The following is a 26,251-nucleotide window of genomic DNA, read 5'->3' as shown; positions in this document are numbered from 1 at the left end:
CAGCTCACCCTCATGCTTGCGAATGTGTGGGGGGAGGGGGTTACCTGTTGTTTGTGGGTGGGGGATGAAGGATGCCTTTTTTGGTTAGGGGTTGGTGGTGATCTCCTGGTCAGGTGGAGGAGGCACCATTTCATTTCTTGGAGGCAAGGGGCATCTGTAAACGATCATAGAGATTGGGATGCCAATTAAAAATGGCAGCCAGTCTTGGAACAGCGGGGTTGACTGATGGGTTTCTGTGATGAATAAAGTAGCATCCACCTGGTAGAGGCTGTTAACACCAATGTGAAACTCTCCAGGGTTCCCACTGACGTGAGCACTTAGTCCCAATTTGGGAGAATTGCAGCCTAAATGTCTTTTTTTGTTTACCCGTTTATCATTTAGAATCATAGAAACCCTACAGTACAGAAAGAGGCCATTTGGCCCATTGAGTCTGCACCGACCATAATCCCACCCAGGCCCTACCCCCATATCCCTACATATTTACCCACTAATCCCTCTAACCTACACATTTTAGGACACTAAGGGCAATTTCTTTTTAGCTTCTTATCACTTTTTTCATCCATTTTTCCCTTCCTCACTTTTATTTCTAATTTGATTCTAAGTCTCATTTTGGTGAGCCAAATGTTCTTTCTATTGCTGCAAATTACCAATTTCTGTCATTTCTCCCTTTTTTTCCTTTGTCTTTACATCTCAGATGAACTCAGATGGCCTTCATTCGCCAGAATATCTCTCACCTTTTATCTTGCTGTACCATTAATCAGCTTGCACTTCTAGCAAATTGTGGCATTAAACTTTTTGTCAACCGAAGCATACAAGAAAATAATTTGATTCAATTTCTGTTCCAACAATTAGTAAAACCAATATTTGTCTCCTCGGGACGGCTTAGATCCAATGTCAATTGGTAGGAGATATGTGTGGCAGTAAGATCAGAATTGGGGATGTTCGCTGATATTCAGTGCCATTCATGACTCCTCAAATACTGAAGTGGTCCAATGTCCAAATGCAGCAAGGTCTGGACAATATCCAGGCTTGGGCTGACAAGTGGCAACTAACATTCGCGCCACACACAAATGCTAGGTAATGACCATCTCCAGTCATCTCTCCTTGGCATTCAAATGGCATTAACATTTCTGAATCCCCCACTGTCAACATTGACCAGAACCTGAACTGGATTAGCCATTTAAATACTGTGGCTGCAAGTACAGGTCAGAGGCTGGGAATTCTGCAGCGAGTAATTCACCCCCTGACTCCCCAGAGCCTGCCCACCATCTACAAGGCACAAGTCTCAAGCGTGATGGAATACTCTCCATTTGCCTGGATGAGTGCAGTTCCAAGAGCTCTCAAAAAGCCTGACATCATCCAGGACAAAGCAGCCCCCTGGATTCGCACCCCATCCACAAACATTCACTCCCTCTGCCACTGAAGCAAAGTGACAGCAGTGTTTATCATCTATAAGATGCACTGCAGGAACTCAAAGGCTCCTTAGACAGCACCTTCCAAACTTCCATGACTGCTACCATCTAGAACTACAAGAGTAGCAGATACGAGGGAACAATCACCTGGCCACTCACCATCCCGTCTTGCAAATAGACCACTATTCCTTCACTGTTGCTGGGTCATCTCCCTCCTGAACAGCACTGTGGGTGCTATGGTTCAAGAAGGCAGCTCCCCCCACTACCCTCTGAAGGACAATTAAGGATGGGCAATAAATGCTGGCCTAGCCAGTGAAGCCCACATCCCTCAAGTTAATTTAAAAAAATCAAAGTGATACATATTGCTCACAACGTTCTGGATATTGCCTTTCAGGAGAACCTACGCTGGTGGTTTATGGAAATACAAAGTGTCATAAGGCCTGAGGTATATAAACCTAAGTCACTCAGGAAACTTCTATCAGCTATGCACAGGCAATACATGTTTTGAAAAACACCATGGTCAGTGCTTTGCATCTGCTTTGGACTCTTAAAGTTTATTTATTAGTGTCACGAGTAGGCTTACATTAACACTGCTGGCAGGGGTTAAATAGAAACATAGAAAATAGAGGCAGGAGTAGGCCATTCAGCCCTTTGAGCCTGCTCCACCATTCAAAGAACAAAGAAAATTACAGCATAGGAACAGACCCTTTGGCCCTCCATGCCTGCACCGACCATGCTGCCCGACTGAACTAAAACCCCCTACTCTTCCGGGGACTATATCCCTCTATTCCCATCCTGTTCATGTATTTGGCAGGACACCTTTTAAAAGTCACTATCGTATCTGCTTCCACTACCTCCCCCAGCAGCGAGTTCCAGGCACCCACCACCCTCTGTGTAAAAAAAAAAACTTGCCTTGTACATCTCCTTTAAACCTTGCCCCTCGCACCTTAAAACCTATGCCCCCTAGTAATTGACTCTTCCACCCTGGGAAAAAGCTTCTGACTATCCACTCTGCCCATGTCCCTCATAATCTTGTAGATTTCTATTAGGTCACCCTTCAACCTCCGTTGTTCCAGTGAGACCAAACCAAGTTTCTCCAACTCTCCTCATAGCTAATGCCCTCCATTCCAGGCATCATCCTGGTAAATCTTTTCTGTACCCTCTCCAAAGACTCCACATCCTTCTGGTAGTGTGGCAACCAGAATTGAACACTATATTCCAAGTGCGGCCTAACTAAGCTTCTATAAAGCTGAAACATGACTTGCCAATTTTTAAACTCAATGCCCCGGCCGATGAAGGCAAGCATGCCATATGCCTTCTTGACTGCCTTCTCCACCTCCGTTACTACTTTCAGTGACCTCTACACCCAGATCCCTCTGCCTATCAATACTTCAGGGTTCTGCCATTTACTGAATATTTCCTATCTGTATTAGACCTTCTGAAATGCATTACCTCACGTTTGTCTGGATTAAACTCCATCTGCCATCTCTCCGCCCAAGTTTTCAGCCGATCTATATCCTGCTGTATCCTCTGATGGTCCTCATCACTATCTGCAAATCCACCAACCTGCTAATCAAACCAGTTACATTTTCTGCCAAATCATTTATATATATATATATATATATATATTTACAAACAGCAAAGGTTGCAGCACTGATCTCTGAGGAGTGCCACTTGTCACAGCCCTCCATTCAGAAACGCACCCTTCCACTGCTACCCTCTGTCTTCTATGACCGAGCCAGTTCTGTATCTACCTTGCAAGCTCACCTCTAATCCTATGCGACTTAACCTCTGCACCAGTATGCCATGAGGGATCTTGTCAAAGGCCTTATTAAAGTCCATGTAGACTACATCCACTGCCCTACCCTCATCAATCATCTTCGTCACTTCCTCGAAAAACTTGATCAAGTTAATGAGACACGACCACCCTTTCACAAAACTTTGTTGCCTCTCACTAATACGTCCACTTATTTCCAAGTGGGAGTAAATCCTGTCTCGAAGAATCCTCTCCAATAATTTCCCTACCACTGGCCTGTAATTACCTGGATTATTCATAGAATCATAGAATCCCTACAGTACAGAAAGAGGCCATTCGGCCCATCGAGTCTGCACCGACCACAATCCCACCCAGGCCCTACCCCCATATCCCAACATATTTTACCCACTAAACCCTCTAACCTACACATCTCAGGACACTAAGGGGCAATTTTAGCGTGGCCAATCAACCTAACCCGCACATCTTTGGACTGTGGGAGGAAACCGGAGCACCCGGAGGAAACCCACGCAGACACGAGGAGAATGTGCAAACTCCACACAGACAGTGACCCGAGCCGGGAATCGAACCCAGGTCCCTGGAGCTGTGAAGCAGCAGTGCTAACCACCGTGCTACCGTGCTGCCCTTGCTACCTTTCTTAAACAAAGGAACAATGTTGGCTATTCTCCAATCTTCTGGGATCTCGCCTGTAGCCAGTGAGGATACAAAGATTTCTCTCAAGGCCCCAGCAATTTCCTCCCTTGCCTCTCTCTGTATTCTGGGGTATATCCCATCAGGCCCTGGAGACTTGTCTACCTTAATGTTTCTCAAGAACCCCAATACCTCCTCCTTTTTGATCTCAACATGACTCAAATTCATTTTGATCATGGCTGATCATCAAATTCAATATCCTAATTCAGCCTTTTCCTCCCATATCCCTTCATCCCTTTAGCCCCAAGAGATATATTTATTTCCTTCTTGAGATCACACAATATTTTCGCCTCAACTACTTTCTGTGGTAGTGAATTCCATAGATTCCCCACTCTCTGGGTGAATACATTTTTCCTTGCCTCATCCTAAAAGGTTTTACCCTTATCGTCAAACTATGACCCCTAGTTCTGCACTCCCTCACCATGGTAAATATTCTTTCTGAATTTACCCTTTTTAATTCTGTTAGGCTTGTATACATTTCTATAAGATCCCGTCTTGCTCTTCTAAGCTCCAATGAATATCATCCTAACTGACTTAGTCTCTCCGCCTATGTCAGTCCTGCCAGCCCAGGAATCAGCCTGAAAAACCTTCGCTGCACTCCCCCTATAGCAAGGACATCCTTTCTAAGATAAAGACACCAAAACTGCACATAATACTCCAGGTGTGGCCTCACCAACATCCTATACAATGGCACTGAAACATCCCTATCCCTATATTCAAACGCTCTCGCTATGAGGGCCGGGGTGGCGGGGGGTCCCCACGTTCAAAGGCACTCACTCCTAATCAAGAGACCCACAACTGGAAGGGAAGGGGCCACTTGGAGCAACCCTACTTGCCCTTGCTGCCAAGCTTCACACCATCCTGACCCTTGCCATTACTCACCTGTGGCCTGGGCTGGGATCCAGTGATGACCCTGGGCCTTGGGTGGGTGCCTTACAGCTGGCTGCTATTCTGTAGTGCTGCCCGCCTTTGGCCACCAGCTCTCAGCAGGTGACACTTTTGATCCCGGACAAGGTCTGTTACTATCCTGTTAAATGCCTGAGTGGCACTTAATTCTGCGTGCCATCCTGAAAAGAAGTGACACATGGCTCCAGCTGGCAAGTGAGACCACTGTGCCCCCCATTAAAGCGCTCCGAAAGCTAACGGCATTTGCTACCAAATAAACCTGTTGTACTTTAACCTGGTGTTGTTAAAACTCTTACCCTCCATTAAATCCAGCCTGTTAACACTTTCTCTCCACAGATGCTGCAGGATTTCCAGCATTTTTTTGTTTTCATTGCCATAGGATATGTGGTTCACATCTCTTGCAGGCACCAATTTTCTTCTACAACTTTCTTGCTTCCTGGAATGCCCACTGTGTCCTGTGTCACCCCAAGAATGCCACTGTTGTAATATCTAGTGGTTTATTATCCATTTCTTAGAGTGAGCAAAACACTGACAGTAACACGTTTGTTACAAAGCAGCTGCACACAAGTGGTCCCTTTAAGATGTCTACATGTGTAATCTTAAGGGAATCGCTCAAGGCAGCACACATTGAAGGGAACATCAGTAACACCTGTATGGAATTTTCCTTTCTGAGTGGAACTGAGTCCTGGAGGTAAGCTAGCAAGGTCATAAGGAATTAATGATTTATAAATTCTGCTCCATTTTTGGTAGGAATGTTACTAGTTCGAGTGTCTCTAACCTCTGACTATTGTCCTCACTCACGGGATGTCCTTGACTCCATAGACAAGAAATGTCATATAGATAAAGGTCGCTGAAACTCAGTTCGCTACTTCAGAGTAACTGGGGGAGGAGAAGGAACATGGTTCATTCATCCAGCTGGCATCATGCCACTGTCCATCAGCAGGCATAGTGTCTGGTGGCACAGCAGAGTGGTAATGAATGATGGATGCAAGGAGCAATGTGCAAGTTTAGCAAACAGGAAACGGATGATAAAAGGAAGAGGTTCAAGCTTTGGCAACAAGAAGCTAGCAGTTTCAGAAAAGAAAGGAAGGGATATTTTGAGAAGCAGGTAGGTTTCATCAAAATTAAAAAACAGCTGAGCCCTCTGCAATGAAGTTACTGTGAAAATCCCCACCTGAACAGGTGCTGGAGGCGACTAGGGGATTTTCACAGTAACTTCATTGCTGTGTTAATGTAAGCCTACTTGTGACAATAATAAATAAACTTTAAAGTTGTCACACTTGCATTATAGTCCACAGGAAGTCAATTTTGCTCCATTTTTTTTCAGTCCTCTCAAATTTAAGTCAGAAGACCATGGCCTAGCATATTGAATGCTGGGAACAACCCCTAGACCTGCATCCTGAAGCCCTTGGGAGCACTCAATACTGGGCTTTGGGCCCCATTATTACTGAACCAGCAAACTATGGATACTAATAGTCAGCTGACCAGTGAAGTGAAAAGGAATGTGAAGAAGTGTTGAGATCACCCAAGAGAAATTGGTGGTGCAAGACTGGAAACGACGGCAGAGCAAAACACAAAATATGAAAGAACACTAAAAGCAAGAGCGCAGGATCAAAAAATAATTTCAAAGACTAATCCAATGTTAGCCTTATTTCAAGAGGATGGACTATAAACAGATAACTCTTCTTAGTTGATTTAGTTGTGTATGACCCTTAGTCAGATGTGAATTTGAAGAATTGCTTTTAGTTTTGGATGCCACACCTCAGGAAGAAAGAAGTAGAGCACAGATGCAAGAGAAAAATACGAAGGTTTAATGCATAAATTATGAGTGCATGTTCCATAAACTTGTTTCGTAATCCCTTGAGTTTAGATGGTTGTGGGGCTAATGTGATTGTGGTTTTAAAACTATAAACAGATCAATAGGACAAATATATAGAGAAACTATTTCCTGAAGAAAATCTAGAAGAATTCGACTCGATCTTCAAGTTAAAGCTAGGCAAATCGGAAAGCCTATATATTCACACAACCTAGAACAAAGAAAAGTACAGCACAGGAACCAACCCCATGCCGATCATGATGCACTAACTAAAGTAAAAAAGACCTTTTGCCCTTACTTGATCCATATCCCTTTATTCCCTCCCAATTCATGTACCCATCCAAATGCCTGTTAAATGTTAAAAGCAAATTACTGCAGATGCTGGAATCCAAAACCTAAAGAGAAAATGCTGGACAATCTCAGCAGGTCTGGCAGCATCTGTAAGGAGAGAAGCTTTGACAAAGGGTCATCTGGACTCAATGTCAGCTCTTTTCTCTCCTTACAGCTGCAGCTAGACCTGCTGAGATTTTCCATGCAAGAAGTCTCACAACACCAGGTTAAAGTCCAACAAGTTTATTTGGAATCACAAGCTTTCAGAGCGCTGCTCCTTCGTTACCTGATTGTCATGGGATATGGAGTAAAGATTTTAATATGCAGATCAGCACCACACCCATCATAAACATTCACTCCCTCTGCTCCCACTGATGCATCGTGGCAGCAGTGTGTACCATCTACAAAATGCACTGCAGCAATTCCCCAATTCTCCTTCAATACCTTCCAAGTCCACGACCACCACTAGAAGGACAAGGGCAACAGGCGCATTACAACACCACCACGTGCAAGTTCCCCTCCAAGCTACCTACCAACCTGACCTGGAGATATATTGCCATTCCTTCACTATTGCTGGGTCAAAAACCTGGAAAGCTCTTCCTAGCCACACTGTGGGTGTACCTACACAACTATCTTAAAGGCAAAATATAGATGGGCAACAAACGCTGGTCTGGCCACAATCTCAATGTGGAGATGCCGGCGTTGGACTGGGGTAAACACAGTAAGAAGTCTCACAACACCAGGTTAAAGTCCAACAGGTTTATTTGGTAGCACAAGTCACTAGCTTTCGGAGCGCTGCCCCTTCATCAGGCGAGTAGGAGTTCTGTTCTCCCACTCACCTGATGAAGGGGCAGTGCTCCGGAAGCTAGTGGCTTGTGCTACCAAATAAACCTGTTGGACTTTAACCTGGTGTTGTGAGACTTCTTACACAATCTCATATTCTATGAATGGATTTTAAAAATCTTCAGCCACAATCAAACTGAATAGAAGACCCAGAGTTGATGGGCTGAATAATCAACTCATGTTCCTCCAAATAGAAACTTCTTATGTCAGTGTGTCATTCTTTAATTACACACTCCTGCCAGTAGTGGTGTCTGAATTATATATTGCCCATCCCTTTCTGCATGGAAACCCCTCAAGTGCAACCACTTGTATCTTGCTTTCCAGTATTATATAACAGTGAGAATATACGATGGAGTATGGGGATCCCGGCTTGGGACACTGTCTGTGTGGAGTTTTCACATTCTGCCCGTGTCTGTGTAGGTTTCCTCCGGGTGCTCCGGTTTCCCCCCACAGTCCAAAAATGTGGGTTGGGTGGATTGGCTATGCTAAATTGCCCCTTAGTGTCACAGGGGCTAGATAGGGTAAATGCATGGGGTTTTGGGGATAGGGTCTGGATGGGATTGTGGTCGGTGCAGGCTTGATGGGCCGAATGGCCTCCTTCTGCACTGTATGATTCTATGATGACCCCTCTTTCACCCGAATGCTACAGATGACTTTTACCCCGTCTTTGCAACAATATAGATATGACTAGAATGCAAAAAAAAAGCAATTGTAAATCCCTTCCTGTTGTGCACTGTGGTGGGGAAAGAACATACTAGACTTAATGTTAATAGCCGAGCCAGATAATGAACAGTACCTTTCTCATATATTTCATCAATAGGATTTCTTTCTTGCAAGCAATACATTTCTTGGGGCAATAACTTCTTAAGTTGAGTGAAAAAGGAGCTGGGCAGAGCTGGCTGAACTGAAACACACTCCTGTGCTTTGGCTGGGTGTACATTACCTCAGCAAGGAGTAGTGGAGTGTAAACCACTGCTGCTGATTAGGCTGGTTGAAGCTCCAAGACTGGCTGCTATGGAGATTGGAAATTGAGGCTGTTTTTACTCTCTGAGGGACTTGGAGACTGCAGCACACTGCTGACAGCAGATGTAAACCTTTCATTTACAGTGCTGGTACTTCATGTAGGCATTGTGACCCAAGTCCAGCATAGTCTCAATGGACCAAATGGCTTTCTGCTGTGCCATAAAGTACTCCAATGGGTTGGATTTTTTTGCTACTGAGCTGGGTAGCTCCAGTTGGGAAATTTCCCAACTTGGCAGACCCGCCTCGGTTTAATCTTTGCTCCCCGGGAGGTGGGTATGGAATGGAGTCGGACCCACTGACCTTGGAAGCAGATCCTAGGCAGCTGTAGGGCTGGGTGAGTGCTGAGGTGGCCTAGTTAGGCCCACTCCAGATCTCTGGGATTTCATCTCTCTGGCCCCTTCTCCATGCTAATGTATGGACCTTCCATGCCCAATGAGCCACGTAAAACAATGGGAAGTGTAGCACTACTGAGAGAAAAAAAATCATTTGGGAATGTTCTTTGGAAAAATAAACTGCTGTTGCTACAGCCCTATAAGCCTATCACTTACACCATTAAAAGTATCAATTAGATAGGCCTCAAACATTTCACACCTCTTAATCTTATCCAAATAAACATTGATCAAAGAGATCACATAGCAAACTAACTACTAAAATATATCAATCAAGCAAATTCAAAATTTCACTTGTCAAACAGAATTGCTGCTGAGCACATGCTTTTATTGATGTAGGTCCTCAGCCAGACATAGATAATGATTTCCTATTGGCCTTCCTCCTTCTAGAGCCTAACGCCATCTTTAATTGATGGAGAAAAGATTTGGCCAATTTGGTGAAAATCACAGTGATGTGCATGTTCCCCACACAGTCTGGGCTTCTGACCCCAATTTAAGTCTGGCAGCAGAGTTCTGATGTCCTCCGGGAAAATCCTGCCCAAGTCTATCTTAACCGCAGATTTTACAAGAGGTTTTTGTGTCCTCTGATGGGGATTAACAAAAAATAAATGTTCTTGCAAAAAGCAGAATGCTGTGGTGGGGAGAGGGGTGATGTACGTAAAATCTAATGAATTGCAAATGGACTAGTTGAAATTCCAATGAAATTGTGCACCTACGAGCTTTATTAGTATTTTATTTCTAAGCTACCAAGTGTTGTGATACACACACATAGGGTTTAACATTAGTCATTGGTCATATCATCTTTCCCTCTTTTTATTGGTTGGTCACCAGGCTTTCTAATTAAATCTTTGAGTTCAATGCAGTAAATAATGACATCTGCTGTGGTTCCATTTGAGCACACAATTCTCCTCTCCATCCCCAAAAGGGTGGCATGGACAAGTTGGGCCGAAGGGCGTGTTTCCATGCTGTAAACCTCTGTGAATCTACTTTTTAAATTTTTTAATGGTATTCCAAGAAGAAAGTATTCTGCTTTACAAACATACCCAGTGAGAAAATGGCAGGTCCCAAGAGGCCAGTTGACGCAAAGCTCACCAATTCCCTTTGGCAGGAATGCATTATGATCACACCTTGCCATTGCTGCCAAAGAGAGTTGGTGTGCTTTGCATCGACTGGTCTCTAGTGTTATGGTTCAGGTCTGAAACTCAAGTGTTTTATGAAGCCAGGCTGAATCATAAGTTTTACAGTTTGAATTTAGCTAGGATAAGCATGAGATATTTCACTTCAGGTGTGATTCAAAAAACCCACCAGGGAGCTTTTATCAAACAAAGTTTATTTAAGAATATAGTTAACATGTACAGTAAGAAAATGAGCAAGAACGTTTCTCAATTACAAACAGAAGCAAAACAACCACTATAATGTATAACTCTTAATGAATATCTCTAATGTATTCCAATTAAAACCAAAACCCATAGACAACAAAATACCCTTTTCACAGATTTAACACAGCAAAGTCTATTGCTCACTTGATACTGGGATCGAGGCCGTTAGGTAAATTCTGCAGTCCAGTGCTCTTGAGACTCAAAACAGTTTGAAGACAAGACAGCTTTCCAAAGCACCAGAGAGACTTTGGTCCAGCCCCCAAGAACAACAGATTTTCACCCTTCAGGAAACCAACGGAACCTTCAAAACAACAGGGAGAGAGGGAAAACAGTTCTTTTTAGCTTCTGTCCCCTCTAAAACTCAACTCTTAACTTGCAGCTCCAAACTGAAAATGAAATCTCTGTCACCTGAGCTGCACACAATTCTTTCTCCTCCCAACAATGACATCACCTAAGGCTGTGAGCATGAATTTAAAAAAACTCTTAAAGGTACACTAACATCACACTAGGGAGCTGTCATTTTCTCACTGCTGCTGCCAAGTTAATTTATGAAACATATTTAAGAAAATCTTAGGTATGTACAGCAGAAAGGTTGCAAATTCTAATTCCACCACAGCAATTTATGAAGCTAAATTACTTAGGGCCTTCAGAGTTGGCCATTTGATCTTTCACACCTGCTCTGCCATTCCAGTGAGATAGTACCTGACCCAGTTGTGCTTTCAACACCACTTTCCTATCTGTTCCCCATAACCCTGGACTCCCTTGTTTGTCAAAAATCCATCTAACTCAGCCTTGAATAAATTTTAATGACCCAGTTGCTACTGCTTGCTGGGGAAGAGAACGCCACAGACTGACAACCATCTGCGAAGGGAGGTGAGGGAGGTGGGGTGGGGGGGGGGTGGAATTGTCCGCATCTCTGTCTCAAAAAGTTGACCCCTTATTCTTAAACTGTATCTCCTGGTTTTAGTTTTCTTTGGGAGGGAAAAAAGTGAACATAATTGTGCAGAAAAAAAACAAAACTGAAATGTTGAAATAGAACTTCACATGGAACCTGCAAGTAAGCAATCGATGCTTAATGCCCTGTGAAGTGGTTACACAGCCACACAAATGTTATGCCTGTTCCCCTGTCAGGGCAAATAGGAGAGGCTATGAATGTAACAGTACCATCCACACCCTGGCACGGTGGTTAGCACTGCTGCCTCACAGCGCCAGGAACCCGGGTTCAATTCCTGGCTTGGGTCACTGTCTGTGCGGAGTTTGCACATTCTGCCCGTGGGTTTCCTTCAGGTGCTCCTGTTTTCTCCCAGTCTGAAAGATGTGTTGGTTTAGTGCATTGGCTGTGCTAAATTCTCCATCAGTGTACCTGAACAGGCGCTAGAGTATGGCAACAAGGGGATTTTCACAGTAACTTCATTGCAATGTTAATGTAAACCTACTTATGACTAATGAATAAATAAACTAAAATGATATCAAACTGCAAAGAAGTACTGACGTCTATTATTTTCTCTTTGATTGGATTTGAATGTTCAGTGCAGTGTTAGAGCTTTCTATGGGTCTTATACTGCTATAAATATGGTAGTCTAAAAATGACATCAACTCTTTTACTATTGCACATCCATGACCTTGACAGTGGATAAACAAAAAGGAAATGGCCAGTTAGCACCTCGGTGTAAGTGTGCAGGCTAACTTCCTTCTACTTGGCTGGAGCTGATTTTTGTAGGAATACAGAACATGATCGTTACACAGGGTTGGTTGCGAAGGTGCAAAGTCTTCGAGAGCTTTGTGACAATGCGAGTCTAAATTTTATTGGCTTCGCTAATTCACCAGCTGTCAGGAAATTCCACAGTGAATCAGTGTTTTGAGAATCATCATCAAATGTTGCCAAATGTTTTGACCATGGCATATGTGACCTAATTCTTTTCTAAAGTGATTACTGTTTTCTAAATTGGGGCCTTTTTATATAAAAAATAACTGACTGCCTGGCTAGGGAAAAGTCTGATTTTATTTTTAATAAAGGTTGGTGCAGATGAAATTGCACCAAACTTTCTTCTGAATGTTGACACCATTTGAAATGTCATGCTCAGGAAGGTGATGGATCTCTGGGTATATTGGGCCAAGGAAGGCGACTTGTCATGGATAAATAATGCAGGATGCAGGATTGGATGTTTCCTGGCAATTTGCTTGAACATTTGAAGGAGCAGGGAAACTTTCCCTTTTGAAAAGTAGTTTTTTGACTTGGATAAATTCCACAATGGAACAGATTGTACTTGATTTGCAGAGGGTCACTCCACTCTTGTCTTCATGTGATTAAATTAAATGCCTCGCCTTTCCTCAGCTTTTGGCTCTATCTTAAGGGAGCTGGAAGATTAATTTTATCCTGTTGGAATAAAAACAAAACACTCATGTTGTGATGCTACTACCAACAGAGAGGTTTAGAAGCAAGAATCTCCAAACTCCATGGTCTGGGACTCAGTTCCTCCCTCTGCGACTGGATCCTCAACTTCCTAACCCAGTAAGGATAGACAACAACACCACCCCCACGATCATCCTCAACACCGGTGCCCTACAAGGCTGTGTTCTCAGCCCCCTACTGTACTCCTTATACACCTACGACAGTGTGGCCAAATTCCCCTCCAACACGATTTTCTCATTTGCTGATGACCACCATAGCGGGTCAGATCTCAAACAATGACGAAACACAGTACAGGAAGGAAACACCAAGAGTCTGGTGAACTGGTCCGTTAGTCTTGACTTCAGGAAGCATAGTGGAAAACATGCCCCTGTCGACATCAATGAGGATGATGTAGAAATATTCGAGAGCTTCAAGGTTTTAGGTGTCCAGATCACCACCAACCTGTCCTGGTTGCTTCATGCGGATACTATAGTCAAGAAAGCCCACCAATGCCTCCACTTTCTCAGAAGACTAAGGAACTTTGGCATGTCCGCTACGACTCTCTCCAACTATAACAGATGCACCATAGAAAGCATTCTTTCATGTTGTATCACAGCTTGGAATGGCCCCTGCACTGTCCAAGCCCGCAAAAACTACAAAGGGTCATGAACGCAGTCCAGTCCATCACTCAAACCAGCCTGCCACCGATTGACTCCATCTACACTTCCCATTGCCTCAGAAGAGCAGCCAGCATAATTAAGGACCCCATGCACCCTGGACATTCTCTCTTCCACCACCTTCTGCCGGGAAATAGATGCAAAAGTCTCAGGACATGTACCAACAAACTCAAGAACATCTTCTTTCCTGCTGCCATCAGACTTTTGAATGGAGCTACCTTGTGTTAAGTTGATCTTTCTCTACACCCTAGCTCTGACTGTAACACTGCATTCTGCACTCTCTCCTTTCCTTCTCTATGTTTGCTATGCTTTATCTGTATAGTGCGCATAAAACAATACTTTTCACTGTACACCAATGCATGTGACAATAATAAATCAAAGAAATTAATTTGCTGCATATCTCTATGACTGCTTGGCCAGAGTAGTTTGAATATCTACCTTGTGACGGAACAATGGTGGAACACATTCAGGCCCCAGATCACTCCAAATCCTCTTGATTATCTGATCTGAGTTTTGATGTCCAGAGAAGCCCCCCCACCCTTATTCTGGTGGTGAGCACCAAGATGATACTGGTGACACGGAAGCTACTTTTTGATTTGATTTATTATTATCACATGTATTAACATACAGTGAAAAGTATTATTTCTTGCGCACTATACGGACAAAGCATACCGTTCATAGAGAAGGAAACGAGAGAGTGCAGAATGTAGTGTTACAGTCATAGCTAGGGTGTAGAGGAAGATCAACTTAATGCAAGGTAGGTCCATTCAAAAGTCTGACAGCAGCAGGGAAGAAACTGTTCTTGAGTCGGTTGGTACATGACCTCAGATGTTTGTATCTTTTTCCCAAAGGAAGAAGATGGAAGAGAGAATGTCCGTGCTGAGTGGGGTCCCTAATTATGCTGGCTGCTTTGCCGAGGCAGCACAAGTGTAGATATGGACGGGAGGCTGGTTTGCCTGATGGATTGGGCTACATTCACGATCTTTTGTAGCTCCTTGTGGTCTTGGGCAGAGCAGGAGCCATACCAAGCTGTGATACAACCAGAAAGAATGCTTTCTATGGTGCATCTGTAAAATTTGGTGAGAGTTGTAGCTGACATGCCAAATTTCCTTAGTCTTCTGAGAAAGTAGAGGCTTTGGTGGGCTTTCTTAACTATAGTGTCGGCCTGGGGTGACCAGGACAGGTTGTTGGTGATCTGGACACTTGATAACCTGAAGCTCTCGACCCTTTCTACTTCATCCCCGTTGATGTAGACGGGCACGTTCTCCTTTACGCTTCCTGAAGTCGATGACAATCTCCTTCGTTTTGTTGACATTGAGGGAGAGATTATTGTCACCGCACCAGTTCACCAGATTCTCTATCTCATTCCTGTACTCTGTCTCGTCATTTTTTGAGATCTGACCCAATACGGTGGTGTCGTCAGCAAACTTGTAAATCGAATTAGAGGGGAATCTGGCCACACAGCCATAGGTGTATAAGGAGTATAGTAGAGGGCTGAGAACACAGCCTTGTGGGCTTATCTGCCACTTCAACCAGAGGACTGGAAGATTTAAATAGTATTGTTCAACTACTTTCCAGTTGCTTGTTTTTGATGTGTGTAGTGGTTTGTTACTGCAGGTAATGGTTAGTTACTGATTTGGATTTCACCTTTGCTAGTATGCCTTGAAGTGGCATAAAAGAAGCATTTTTCCTTCACATCTTGCCCTCCCTCATATTCCTGAGGTGTTGACCTCTTGCTTGAGTGCAGACCCACAAGTGCTGTTGTCCTTACCACCTCGGTTCAATGTATTTGTGAAGACCCTCACTTCAATTTCTTTTGCAGAACCAGTGTAAGTGTCAACCTATTTGAGCGTAGAGGGCATTAAACCAAGACTTTTAACCTGCTCAAATCTGACAAACGTCCATGAATAGCATGGAGGGATAGGAACCCCTGTCCATTCTCTGTTCTGTAATCCTGGGGAATTGAGGACAATTATAGTAATCTATTCATGGAGATTAAACAATTTGCTACACTGTGGGGATTGAATGAAGGACTATCGGGTCTCTCCGGTGGACACACAAATGAAACAAAATACAGGAAGTTTGAGTGCTCAAATATCATGGAGAGGGTGAATTGTCACTTACAATGGAGTGTTTCCATTGTGAAATGAAAAACACACCGATTTTAAAACAAAATATGCAGCACGCCAAAGAAACTTGTCTCCTATTTTTGAGGCCCCAATCTCATTTGAGAATCAGAGGCATTGAGGAAAGGTGAAGGGTATTGTCACTCCAGTGGATGTGCCTGGAGGGGAGAAAGAGAGAAATAAAAACAAGAATAGATGAAAAAGAAACATTTACTAAAGCAGGAGCTCAATTGCTATGACGTAATGCCTGAAGCTTTTTCTGTTTGCTGGATGGCTGCTCTTTTATAGAAATTCAATTACATTGTACCAAAGGCATCTGTCTCCCTGTGCACGTTCACCGAATCAGTACCCAGGCGTGAGATTCCATTCAATGTGCACAAAAGTGAGAAGACAACACAGAGTCATAGAGATTTACACCATGGAAATAGGCCCTTAGGCCCAACTTGTCCATGCCGCCCAGTTTTCACCACCAAGCTAGTCCCAATTGTCCATGTTTGGCCCATATCCCCCTCTACCCATCATGACCAAGAAGATATCCGTTACATTGCCCACAAGGTATCTGTGGCTATAAAACATAGTTACCTTCGATAACTTCAATTGCATAAAAACCCTGGGCACAAAACTGGTCAAAGGGTTTGCTCCATATCGTGCCACTCTTGTTCAGGATGCATTGACCACTCTCAAAGCAGCAATCGGGAGGCTAAAATCTTGTCTTGACAATACCGGTGTGAATATGGGAAAACATCCAGCGAAACACTTGACCATTTTGTATACAATCTTGTTCGCCAAGAGCAAATCAATCTTTTCCATCAAATTTCTTCCATCTTTGCCTGAATTGGGATATGGTTCTAGTATTCATCCAGTGCCTCACCAAAGTGGACACGCTTAATGTGAGCACAGTGAATGTTATACTACCAGTAGGTGTACTGAGTTTTTCTTGACAATAGCCTCTTATAACATGTTTTGTCTTCTGTGCTGAGGTCAACTGAATAAGGACAGACTTTGGAACTTCCTGCTGCACTTGGGCCAATACATTCCAAATGGTGCATCTTCCCACTGCACCATTGTGGTGAGCTGCAAATGAATTACTCTCCAAATGCTTAATGAAAGGATTCTATAGAGATGCTCAGTGTGAAATTTCCTGCTGAGTCAATGAAACAGTATTGGGACAGAGTGAGCTCACTAGGGGACCCCCAAGAACCCTATGTAAGGAGCTACAATTCTTTTAAAGAAATGGTAGAGGAGAAGACTTGCTTTTACGTAACACCTTTCACAACGTCCAGATGATCGACTGATTTAGGAAATGGGCGATACGGTGGCATAGTAGTTAACACTGCTACCTCACAGCACCAGGAACCCAAGTTCAATTCCCGGCTTGGGTCACTGTCTGTGTGGAGTCTGCACATTCTCCCCGTGTCTGCGTGGGTTTCCTCCGGGTGCACCAGTTTCCTCCCACAGTCCGAAAGACATGCTGGTTAGGTGCATTGGCCATGCTAAATTCGCCCTCAGTGCATGCGAACAGGCGCTGGAGTGTGACAACTAGGGGATTTTCATAGTAGCTTCATTGCAGTGTTAATGTACGCTTACTTGTAACACTGATAAATAAATTTCAACTTAACACAGCAGCCAATTTACACACAGTGGACTCCCACAAACAGCAACCTGCTACTGACCAGACATCATTGATCTGTTTCAGTGATGTGATTGAGGCATAAATGTTGTCAGGACATCTTCGAGAAATTCCCTTCTGCAAAATAGTACTGTGGGATCTTTCACATTGACCTGAGAGGGCAGAGTGGGTCCAATTTGTCACACCTGAAATACCACATGTTCTACTGCACTGGAGTATTAGCCTAGATTTTCGTGCTCCCTCTGAAGCATGACTTACATCTACAGGTACCAGTGGAGCCCAAAGCAGATTTTTGTCAAGCCACAGTATTGAGGCCCCACCACATGCAAACTGTTTTTCATAGTGTAAGTTTGTGTTAAGGCATTAGGATTTGTGTCACAGACGGTAACTTGTCAAGTTGTGTATTGTGCCTTGTAGGTAAATTTACTGCCTGGTGTGGGTTGAACTGTATAGACCAGAAAGGTGCCAGGTTTTGATCACTGGTCTGGAAGGAGTTAATTGATCACAACCACGGTGCCACGTAGGACTCTCGATGCAGGGTTGGGTAAAGGAAAGGAAAAGGTGGCACGGTAGCACAGTGGTTGGGGTGGCACGGTAGCACAGTGGTTAGCACTGCTGCTTCACAGCTCCAGGGTCCCGGGTTCGATTCCCGGCTCGGGTCACTGTCTGTGTGGAGTTTGCACATTCTCCTCGTGTCTGCGTGGGTTTCCTCCAGGTGCTCTGGTTTCCTCCCACAGTCCAAAGATGTGCGGGTTAGGTTGATTGGCCAGGTTAAAAATTGCCCCATAGATGCATAGGTTAGAGGGATTAGTGGGTAAAAATATGTAGGGGTAGGGCCTGGGTGGGATTGTGGCCGGTGCAGACTCGATGGGCCGAATGGCCTCCTTCTGCACTGTAGGGTTTCTATGATTCTATGATCTGGCAAAATTGCTGACACTGACTTATTCATTGACCCCTGTCGGAGAAGTGGATATGTTTAGACTGTTCAGTGATGCACCTGATGGTTTTGAGGCCTGTTCATACTGCCAAGATGTACATGCGAAAAACACTCATTTGAGTGAGATAACAGAGATTGCATATTGGTCATGACATAGTATTCCAGCTGAGAGGTAAGATGGGGAATCTACTGGAAGGGACCATAAGAATTGTGAAAATTCCTTGGGGATGACAACGATTTATAAATTGTTTGTTGCAGGTATTTATTTTGTGACTTCACTGATGTATTTGCTGATGCTCTTATTCTGTGAATGCAACATCAGGGCAGATTTCGTCGGTGGGAATTTCTGCCTTCATTCAGTGGGAGACTGTCCATGGGAAGTGCCCAAGATCTTTCTCTACAACCGAGCTATGACTGTAACACTATATTCTGCACCCTATCCTTTCCTTTTTCCCTATACAGTCAATGAAAGTTATGCTTTGTCTATGTAGCACGCAAGAAACAATACTGTTCACTGTATCCCAATACATGTGACAATAATAAATCAAATCAAATTAGCTCGGTGTAATGTCAGACCTCCCCATGGAGAGGTAACTTGAGGCTTCCACCACTTCTCTAACTGGTGAGTGGGACCAACATCGTCGCAACTAAATTCCATCCAGTGTTTCAAGTCGCTGACCTTTTAAATCATCTTTGCCAGAGTGTTTCCAGCATCTGCAGTATTTTGCTTTAGTGATAGTCAGATGGTTGGGTTTAGGAGATTAGGTCGGGGACCATTCCACCAGCTCCCTGCTATTTCTGAATTGTCCAGCTTTGAAAATGTCTGGCAGGATTTTAAAAATTGGATGTTAATGGTTGTAAGTTTATTGGGTGATAGATTCCAAACATGAATATTGATATCAGAAATGCAAGTTCTCATTTCTTTATGTGGAGTCCTGCTGCGCGCAATTGTTGACCATATTTGCATCAGAAACAATAGAGAGAGTGCAGAGGAGGTTTACCAGGATGTTGCCTGGTATGGAAGGGCTTAGTTATGAGGAGAGATTGGGTAAACTGGGGCTGTTCTCACTGGAAAGACGGAGGATGAGGGGTGACCTAATAGAGGAGTATAAAATTATGAAAGGCGTAGATAGGGTGAACGGTGGGAAGCTTTTTCCCAGGTCGGTGGTGACGTTCACGAGGGGTCATAGGTTCAAGGTGAGGGGGTCGAGGTTTAACACGGATATCAGAAAGACGTATTTTACACAGAGGGTGGTGGGGGCCTGGAATGCGCTGCCGGGCAAGGTGGTGGAGGTGGACACACTGGGAACGTTTAAGACTTATCTAGATAGCCACATGAATGGAGTGGGAATGGAGGGATACAAAAGAATGGTCTAGTTTGGACCAGGGAGCGGCGTGGGCTTGGAGAGCCGAAGGGCCTGTTCCTGTGTCGTATTGTTCTTTGTTCTTTGTTCTTTGTTGCCTAAACATCAAAAACTATGTTTCAAATTCCTTCTTGGGACATGGGCGTCGCTGGCTGGTCAGCATTTATTGCCCATCCCGAGTTGCCCTTGAGGAGGTGGTGGTGAGCTGCCTTCTTGAATCGCTGCAGTCCATGTGCTGTGGGTTGACCCACAGTGCCGTTAGGGTGGGAATTCCTAGATTTGCACCCAGCAACTGCGAAAGAATGGCGATATATTTCCAAGTCAGGATGGTGAGTGACTTGGAGCGGCATCTGTGGGTGATGGTGTTCCCATTTATTTGCTGCCCTTGTCCTTCCAGATGGAAGTGGTTGTGGGTTTGGAAGGTGCTGTCTAAGGATCTTTGGTGAATTGCTGCAGTGCATCTTGTAGATAATTCACACTGCTGCTACTAAGCGTTGGTGGTGGAGGGAGTGGATGTTTGTAGATGTGGTGCCAATAAGTGGGCTGCTTTGTCCTGGATGGTGTCAAGCTTCTTGAGTGTTGTTGGATCTGCATCCATCCAGCCAAGTGGGAGTATTCCATCATACTCCTGACTTGTGCCTTGTAGATAGTGAATAGGCTTTGGAGAGTCAGGAAGTGAGTTACTCGACACAGCATTCCTAGCCTCTGACCTGCTCTTGTAGCCACTGTGTTTATGTGGTGAGGCCAGTTGAGTTTCTGGTCAATGGTAACCCCAAGGGTTCAGTGATGGTAACACCATAGAAATTAATTTTCTAGGAGGCATTTTGAGATGTCCTGAGGCCATAATGAAAAATTTTCATCTTTCTTTCCTTCATTTATCATATTTTGTTTACATCAGTCAGTCAGCTTTGGCTCAGTGGGCAGCATTCTTGACTTCTAAGTCAGAAGGTTGTGAGTTCCAGTCCCATTCCAGGACCTGAGCACAAAAATCTAGGTTGACTCTCCTTTGCAGTTCTGAGGAAGTACTCCACTGTTGGAGGTGCTGTCATTTAGATGAGGCATTAAATGGAGGCCCTGTCTGCCCTCTCGGGTGGCTTTGAAAGATTCCAAAGTCCTGAGGCCATGAAAGCTAGTATTTAAATGCAAGCCTTTTGTTTTCTTTTTGCCTTTACATCTGCCCGTGGCTCTGTAACTGTAGCTAACTGATGTATCAAAGCATAAAATACTTGGAGAAATGGTCCTGCTTCTGCGAACCTGCATGGCAAAAATGAAAGCATTTTAGTTAAATAGTGAACAGCAAAGTCTTTTAATCATTTGCAATCGTATGTTGATGGTTGCTTGTGTCCCAGCTCGGGTGGTCTTGTTTAGTTTAAGTCATTCTTAATATTCCAATGATAGACATTAATTGTGGCACTTAAGTACACTGTGATTATATTTTCCCAAATATACATGTCTGTTAGTAATCAAGAGTGTTGGCTTGGCTGACCTACTGCTGCTCCACTTTATTCAGGCAAAAGAATCAAAGCCAATTTCCTTAGGTCTATAACCAGTATCTTCAACTTAAATAAGGGCAATTCTAGTGGTAGGAGGGAGGAGTTGTCTCAGGTGAACTGGGTAAACAAGCTAAGATACAGGTAAGGCGATGAGCAGTGGCAGATATTCAAACAGCTGGTCCAAAATGCTCCGCAGGAGTTTATCCCAGTCAAAAAGAGGGATTCCACGAGGGGGAGAGGGAGAGAGAGAGAGGCAAATTTCGTGGTTAACAAAGGGGGTCAAGGATCATGCTACATTGAAAAGTAGGATATACAGAGTGACAAGGGATAGTGCTAGACCAGGGGATTGGGAAGGTTTAAGTTCCAGCAGTAAAACACTTAAAAAGCTCATAAAAAGGGAGAAAGTAAATTTCAAGAGAAAACTTGCATGCAGCATAACAACAAACAGTAAGAGTTTCAATGGATATATAAATAGGAAGTGGGTGGCTCAGGTAAATGTGGGATTTCAATTGAATGTGGCTGGAGAATTGATAACAGCAAACAAAGAAATGGCAGGTATGTCAAAATTTTTTGCATTGGTCTTCACCATGGAAGACATTGCAAATATCCCTAAGACATCAGATGTATTGATTTCAAACAACATGGTAGGGCAGCACGGTGGCACAGTGGTTAGCACTGCTGCCTCACACTGCCAGGACCTGGATTCAATTCCAGCATTGGGTGACTGTGTCTATGTGGAGTTTGCATGTTCTTCCCATGTCTGCATGGGTTTCCTCCAGGTGCTCTGGTTTCCTCCCATACTCCAAAGATGTGCAGGTTGGGCTGATTTAGTGTCAGGGACATTAGCAGGGTAGGGTGGCACTGTGGTTAGTACTGCTGCCTCACAGCACCTTGGACCCGGGTTCGATTCCCGGCATGGGTCACTGTCTGTGTGGAGTTTGCACGTTCTCCCCACGTCTGCGTGGGTTTCTTCTGGGTGCTCTAGTTTCCTCCCACATTCTGAAAGACGTGCTGGTTAGGTGCATTGACCCGAACAGGCGCCGGTCTGTGGCGACTAGGGGAATTTCATGGTAACTTCATTGCAGTGTTAATATAAGCCTTACTTGTGACTAATAAATAAACTTTAAGGGGAAATAAAGAACAGAACAGCACAAGAGCAGGCACTTCGGCCCACCAAGTCTGTGCCAACACAGATGCCTCTCTAATATTTTCGTGCCTCTATGTGGTCCATATCCCTCTATTCCCTGCCTATTCATGCATCTATCCAGATGCTTCTTGAATGTTGTTACAGAATCTGCTTCCACCACCACCTCCGGCAGTGCGTTTCAGGCATTCATCACCCTCTGTGTGAAAAACTTGCCTTTTACATCTCTTTTAAACTTTCCCCCTCATACTTTCAAACGTTGCCCCCGAGTAATTGACCCTTTGGCCTTGGGAAAAAGACTGACTATCCACTCTATCTAAGCCTGTCATAATCTTGTAAACCTTTCCCCCTCATCCTCCTCCACTCCAATGAAAACCATCCAAGTTTGTTCAACTTTTCTTCATAGTCCACATCCTCCAAACCAGCAAAATCCTGGTAAATCTCCTCTGCACCCTTTCCAATGCATCAACATCCTTCTGGTAGTGTGGCGACCAGAATTGTACACAATACTTGGAGTTATGTGGATGGGGACAGAGTGGGTGGGATTGTTGTCGGTGCAGGCTCGATGGGCCATATGGCCAACTTCTGCAATGTAAAGATTCTATAATTCTATGAACTTACAAAACTCCCAATCACAATGGATAGAGTATTTAAGAAACTCGAGGGGCTGAAAGCAGACAAGTCGCCAGGACCTGATCAACTGTACACTAGGGTTTTAATGGAAGTGGCTGCAGAGTTAGTGGACTCATTGGTTGGAATTTTTTGTAATGCGCTAGATTCCGGGAGGGTACCAGAAGAAAACAGCCAGTGTGACGCCCCTGTTCAAAAAGGGAAGAAAGGCAGACCAGTTAGTTTAACATCTATTATTAGCAAGACACTGGAGTCAAGGAGGAAATAGCTAATCATTCAGGAAAGCTGAATACAATCAAACCAAGTTAACATGGGTTTTATGAAATGTAAATCATATTTGACAAATTTGCTTGAATTTTTTGAGGATGTAACAGGGAGAGTAGATAGAGGGGAACCTGTAGATGTAGTGCATTTAAATTTCCAAAAGGCATTTGGCAAGGTGCCGCATAAGAGACGGGTGCAAAAAATAAAAGCCCATTGAATTGGAGGAAGTGTGTTAGCATGGATTGAAAACTGGCTGTCAGATAGAAAACAGAGTTGATATAAATGGGTCCTTATCAGAGTGGGAAGGTGTGACTAGTGGAGTACCATAGGGATCAGATCTTGGCCCACAATTGTTCACCATTTACATTAATAACCTGGAGGAAGGAACAGAATGTAAGGTTTCCAAATTTGGTTGATGATATGAAGATAGATGGAAGGGCATGTTGTGATGACGATATTGTGATTCTGATATAGTAGATATCAGAAGTTGAGATAATTGTCATCAGCAGCATGCAAAGGGTGCAATAAATGAGAGCCTACTTGACGTAAGAAAGGCTTGACAAGACTTTTTATTTGCCTATGGAGAGAGACGGCAATCTTATGTCATGCATTTCAAGCCTAATTTGAGATTTGGAGTTTGCAAACAATTGGATACCTCTTTGTTTTTTAAGGGAAAAGATTGTCTTTTTGTAATTAATACAGTTATGGGAAAAGTATTTCATCGTAAATTTCTTCATTGTGTAAACAAAGTTTATTGTCATCTTCCCTCTTGTTCTATTGTCAGTTACTATCAATCGATTAATTTGGTATTACTGATCACGCTGCTCTTTCTAATAGGCTGACTGCACAGAGAAGCATGGAAGATGAGGAGGAGATAGCTCGTGAGCGACGCCGGCGAGCGCGTGAAGAGAAACGCTATGACCAGGATGACAATGGCTCCTTCACTAGCAGCACCTCATCCACACCAGTATTTGAGAGCCTCACAACAACCGAGGAAAATCAGTAGGTCCTTCAATATAAACAATTTAAAAATGTTTCTCAAAGAACTGAATGCCCAACAATTACAGTGTGAGTTACAGATAAAGGCGCATGTGTGGACTAGTACTGCTAAGATTTAGCAGTTAGTGATCTTGTGAAATGATAGCTTTTTAGTTTATTAACGTTGTTGTTCTTGGGGAAGTTGAAAGGTGAAACAGTTCTGTACATCTTTGTCCCAAGTTAACATTTACTGGCCCAGATCATTCTTCCTCGGCATGTCAGGATACCTGCCTTTGGCTTCTCCACTTAAAAAGCAGGCTGATGTACAGCCAAACCCATTTCCAGGCTGCTGGTGTGTATATATGACAAGGATGTGTGCTTTCAATTTCATTCCAGTGTTTTCAAACGGGGGAAAAGAAGGTCACTCATTTTACACAAATGGGTGGGAACCCTCTTCCCGTTGACACCATGAATGTGAGAAGTTAACTTCAATAGCAAAAATATAGATCAATTTCAGGACTGAAATCATGGAGAACATTTTGTAATTCCATTTTCCCATCAAAGAGCTGCAAATGATGCATGATAGAATTAAGGGAACTTGATGGTTACGTTACAGGCTGAGATTTCCAGAGGCCTGGATTAAATGCTCCCACCACGACAACTACAGAATTAAAATCCAATTAATTAAATATAGTTGGACTTAAAAAAGACTGGAATCAGCAATGATGAGGAGGAAACTATAAAATTATTGTACAAAAACCACCTGGTTATCTAATATCCTTTAGAGATGGAAATCTGCCATCTTTAGTCAGTCTGGACAATATGGGAATCTAGTGGGCGGCATGGTGACACAGTGGTTAGCACTGCTGCCTCACAGCACCAGGGACCCGGGTTCAATTCCTGGCTTGGGTCACTGTCTGTGCGGATCCTGCACGTTCTCCTTGCGTCTGCATGGGTTTCCTCCGGGTGCTCCGATTTCCTCCCACAGTCCGAAACATGTGCATTGGCCATGCTAAATTCTCTGTGTACCCGAACAGGCGCCAGATTGTGGCCAATAGGAGATTTTCACAGTGACTTCATTGCAGAGTTAATGTAAGCCTATTTGTGACATTAATAAATACACTTTAATATGTGACTGTGGAACCACAGCAATGTGGTTGACTATTAACTAACCTCTGAACTGCAAGCCACTCAATTGTGCTTCAGAAGAGAGCTCAACATCATCTCCTCAATGGTAACTTGAGATGGACAATAAATGTTGGCCTTGCCAGCAATGCCCAAATCCTGTGAAGGAATAATATTTTAAAAAATAGTGTTAATTGTCATTGGGAAGAGCATTGATGTGTGCTGCCAGCACACAGAGGTCTACATGGGAAACGCTGGGTGGAATTCTTCCATCCTGTCTGTGGTGGGTTTGGAGGCAGACAGGAGTGGAGAATTTGGCAGGAGCCAAAAAGTCAGCAACCCGCCGGCATCAATTAATGTTGCAGTTATTCCAATGGCAAATTATTGGTAGGTCATCTTCCCACTGGTTGGTGGCGTGATCGTCATTTGCATTAAAACAGCTGCCAATTGGCATTCTGCAAGACCTTCCAATTTTGTGGCATGGCAGTGGGAAATTATATCAATTGGGTTTTAGATTGACAAAGAGTGGCATGCACAAGATGGTACTCACTTTGCAAGAGATTTTGAGGTGAGTGCAACAAAACCTTTCTGTCATAGTGCTGCACTGCTCCTGATAACGTTGTACACCATTCTGCTGGAGCAGGCTGGTTGCCGCCGCGGTGTGACCTGATGAAGACAAGGGAGGTTCTGTGGAAGGAGGGCTGTGCAATGTTCAGGGAAGGGTGAAGACTCATTATAGCATGCAGAGGGGCAAGGATGTAAATGAAGATGAACAATGGAAGGCAGAGGGAAGACCCAGCAGAGGGATGCTGTACCACAATCAGGCTGCATCTAACACAGCCAAACAAGGGGTCAAAGGGACAGCACATGTATTACTGGAAAGGTCAGTTCTATAGAAGGTCATATGGACTCGAATGTTAACTCTGCTT

At 43.9% G+C, this 26,251-nt stretch overlaps 1 protein-coding gene across 2 annotated transcripts in view; it reads left to right on the top strand.

Moving 5' to 3' along the window:
- lsp1a (lymphocyte specific protein 1 a) overlaps positions 1 to 26,251 on the top strand; it is a 343,993-nt gene that overhangs the window by 195,037 nt on the left and 122,705 nt on the right. For both annotated transcript variants that reach the window (XM_078220601.1, XM_078220602.1), the window contains exon 2: positions 24,057 to 24,221. In XM_078220601.1, coding sequence (XP_078076727.1) covers positions 24,057 to 24,221 — 165 coding nt within the window. The remainder of the gene's footprint in view (positions 1 to 24,056; positions 24,222 to 26,251) is intronic.

Source organism: Mustelus asterias, chromosome 9 (genome assembly GCF_964213995.1).
Source record: "Mustelus asterias chromosome 9, sMusAst1.hap1.1, whole genome shotgun sequence".
In the NCBI taxonomy this organism is placed as follows: Eukaryota; Metazoa; Chordata; class Chondrichthyes; order Carcharhiniformes; family Triakidae; genus Mustelus; species Mustelus asterias.
Note: the sequence above shows the minus strand (reverse complement) of the source record. Positions and strands in the feature narration are given on the sequence as shown.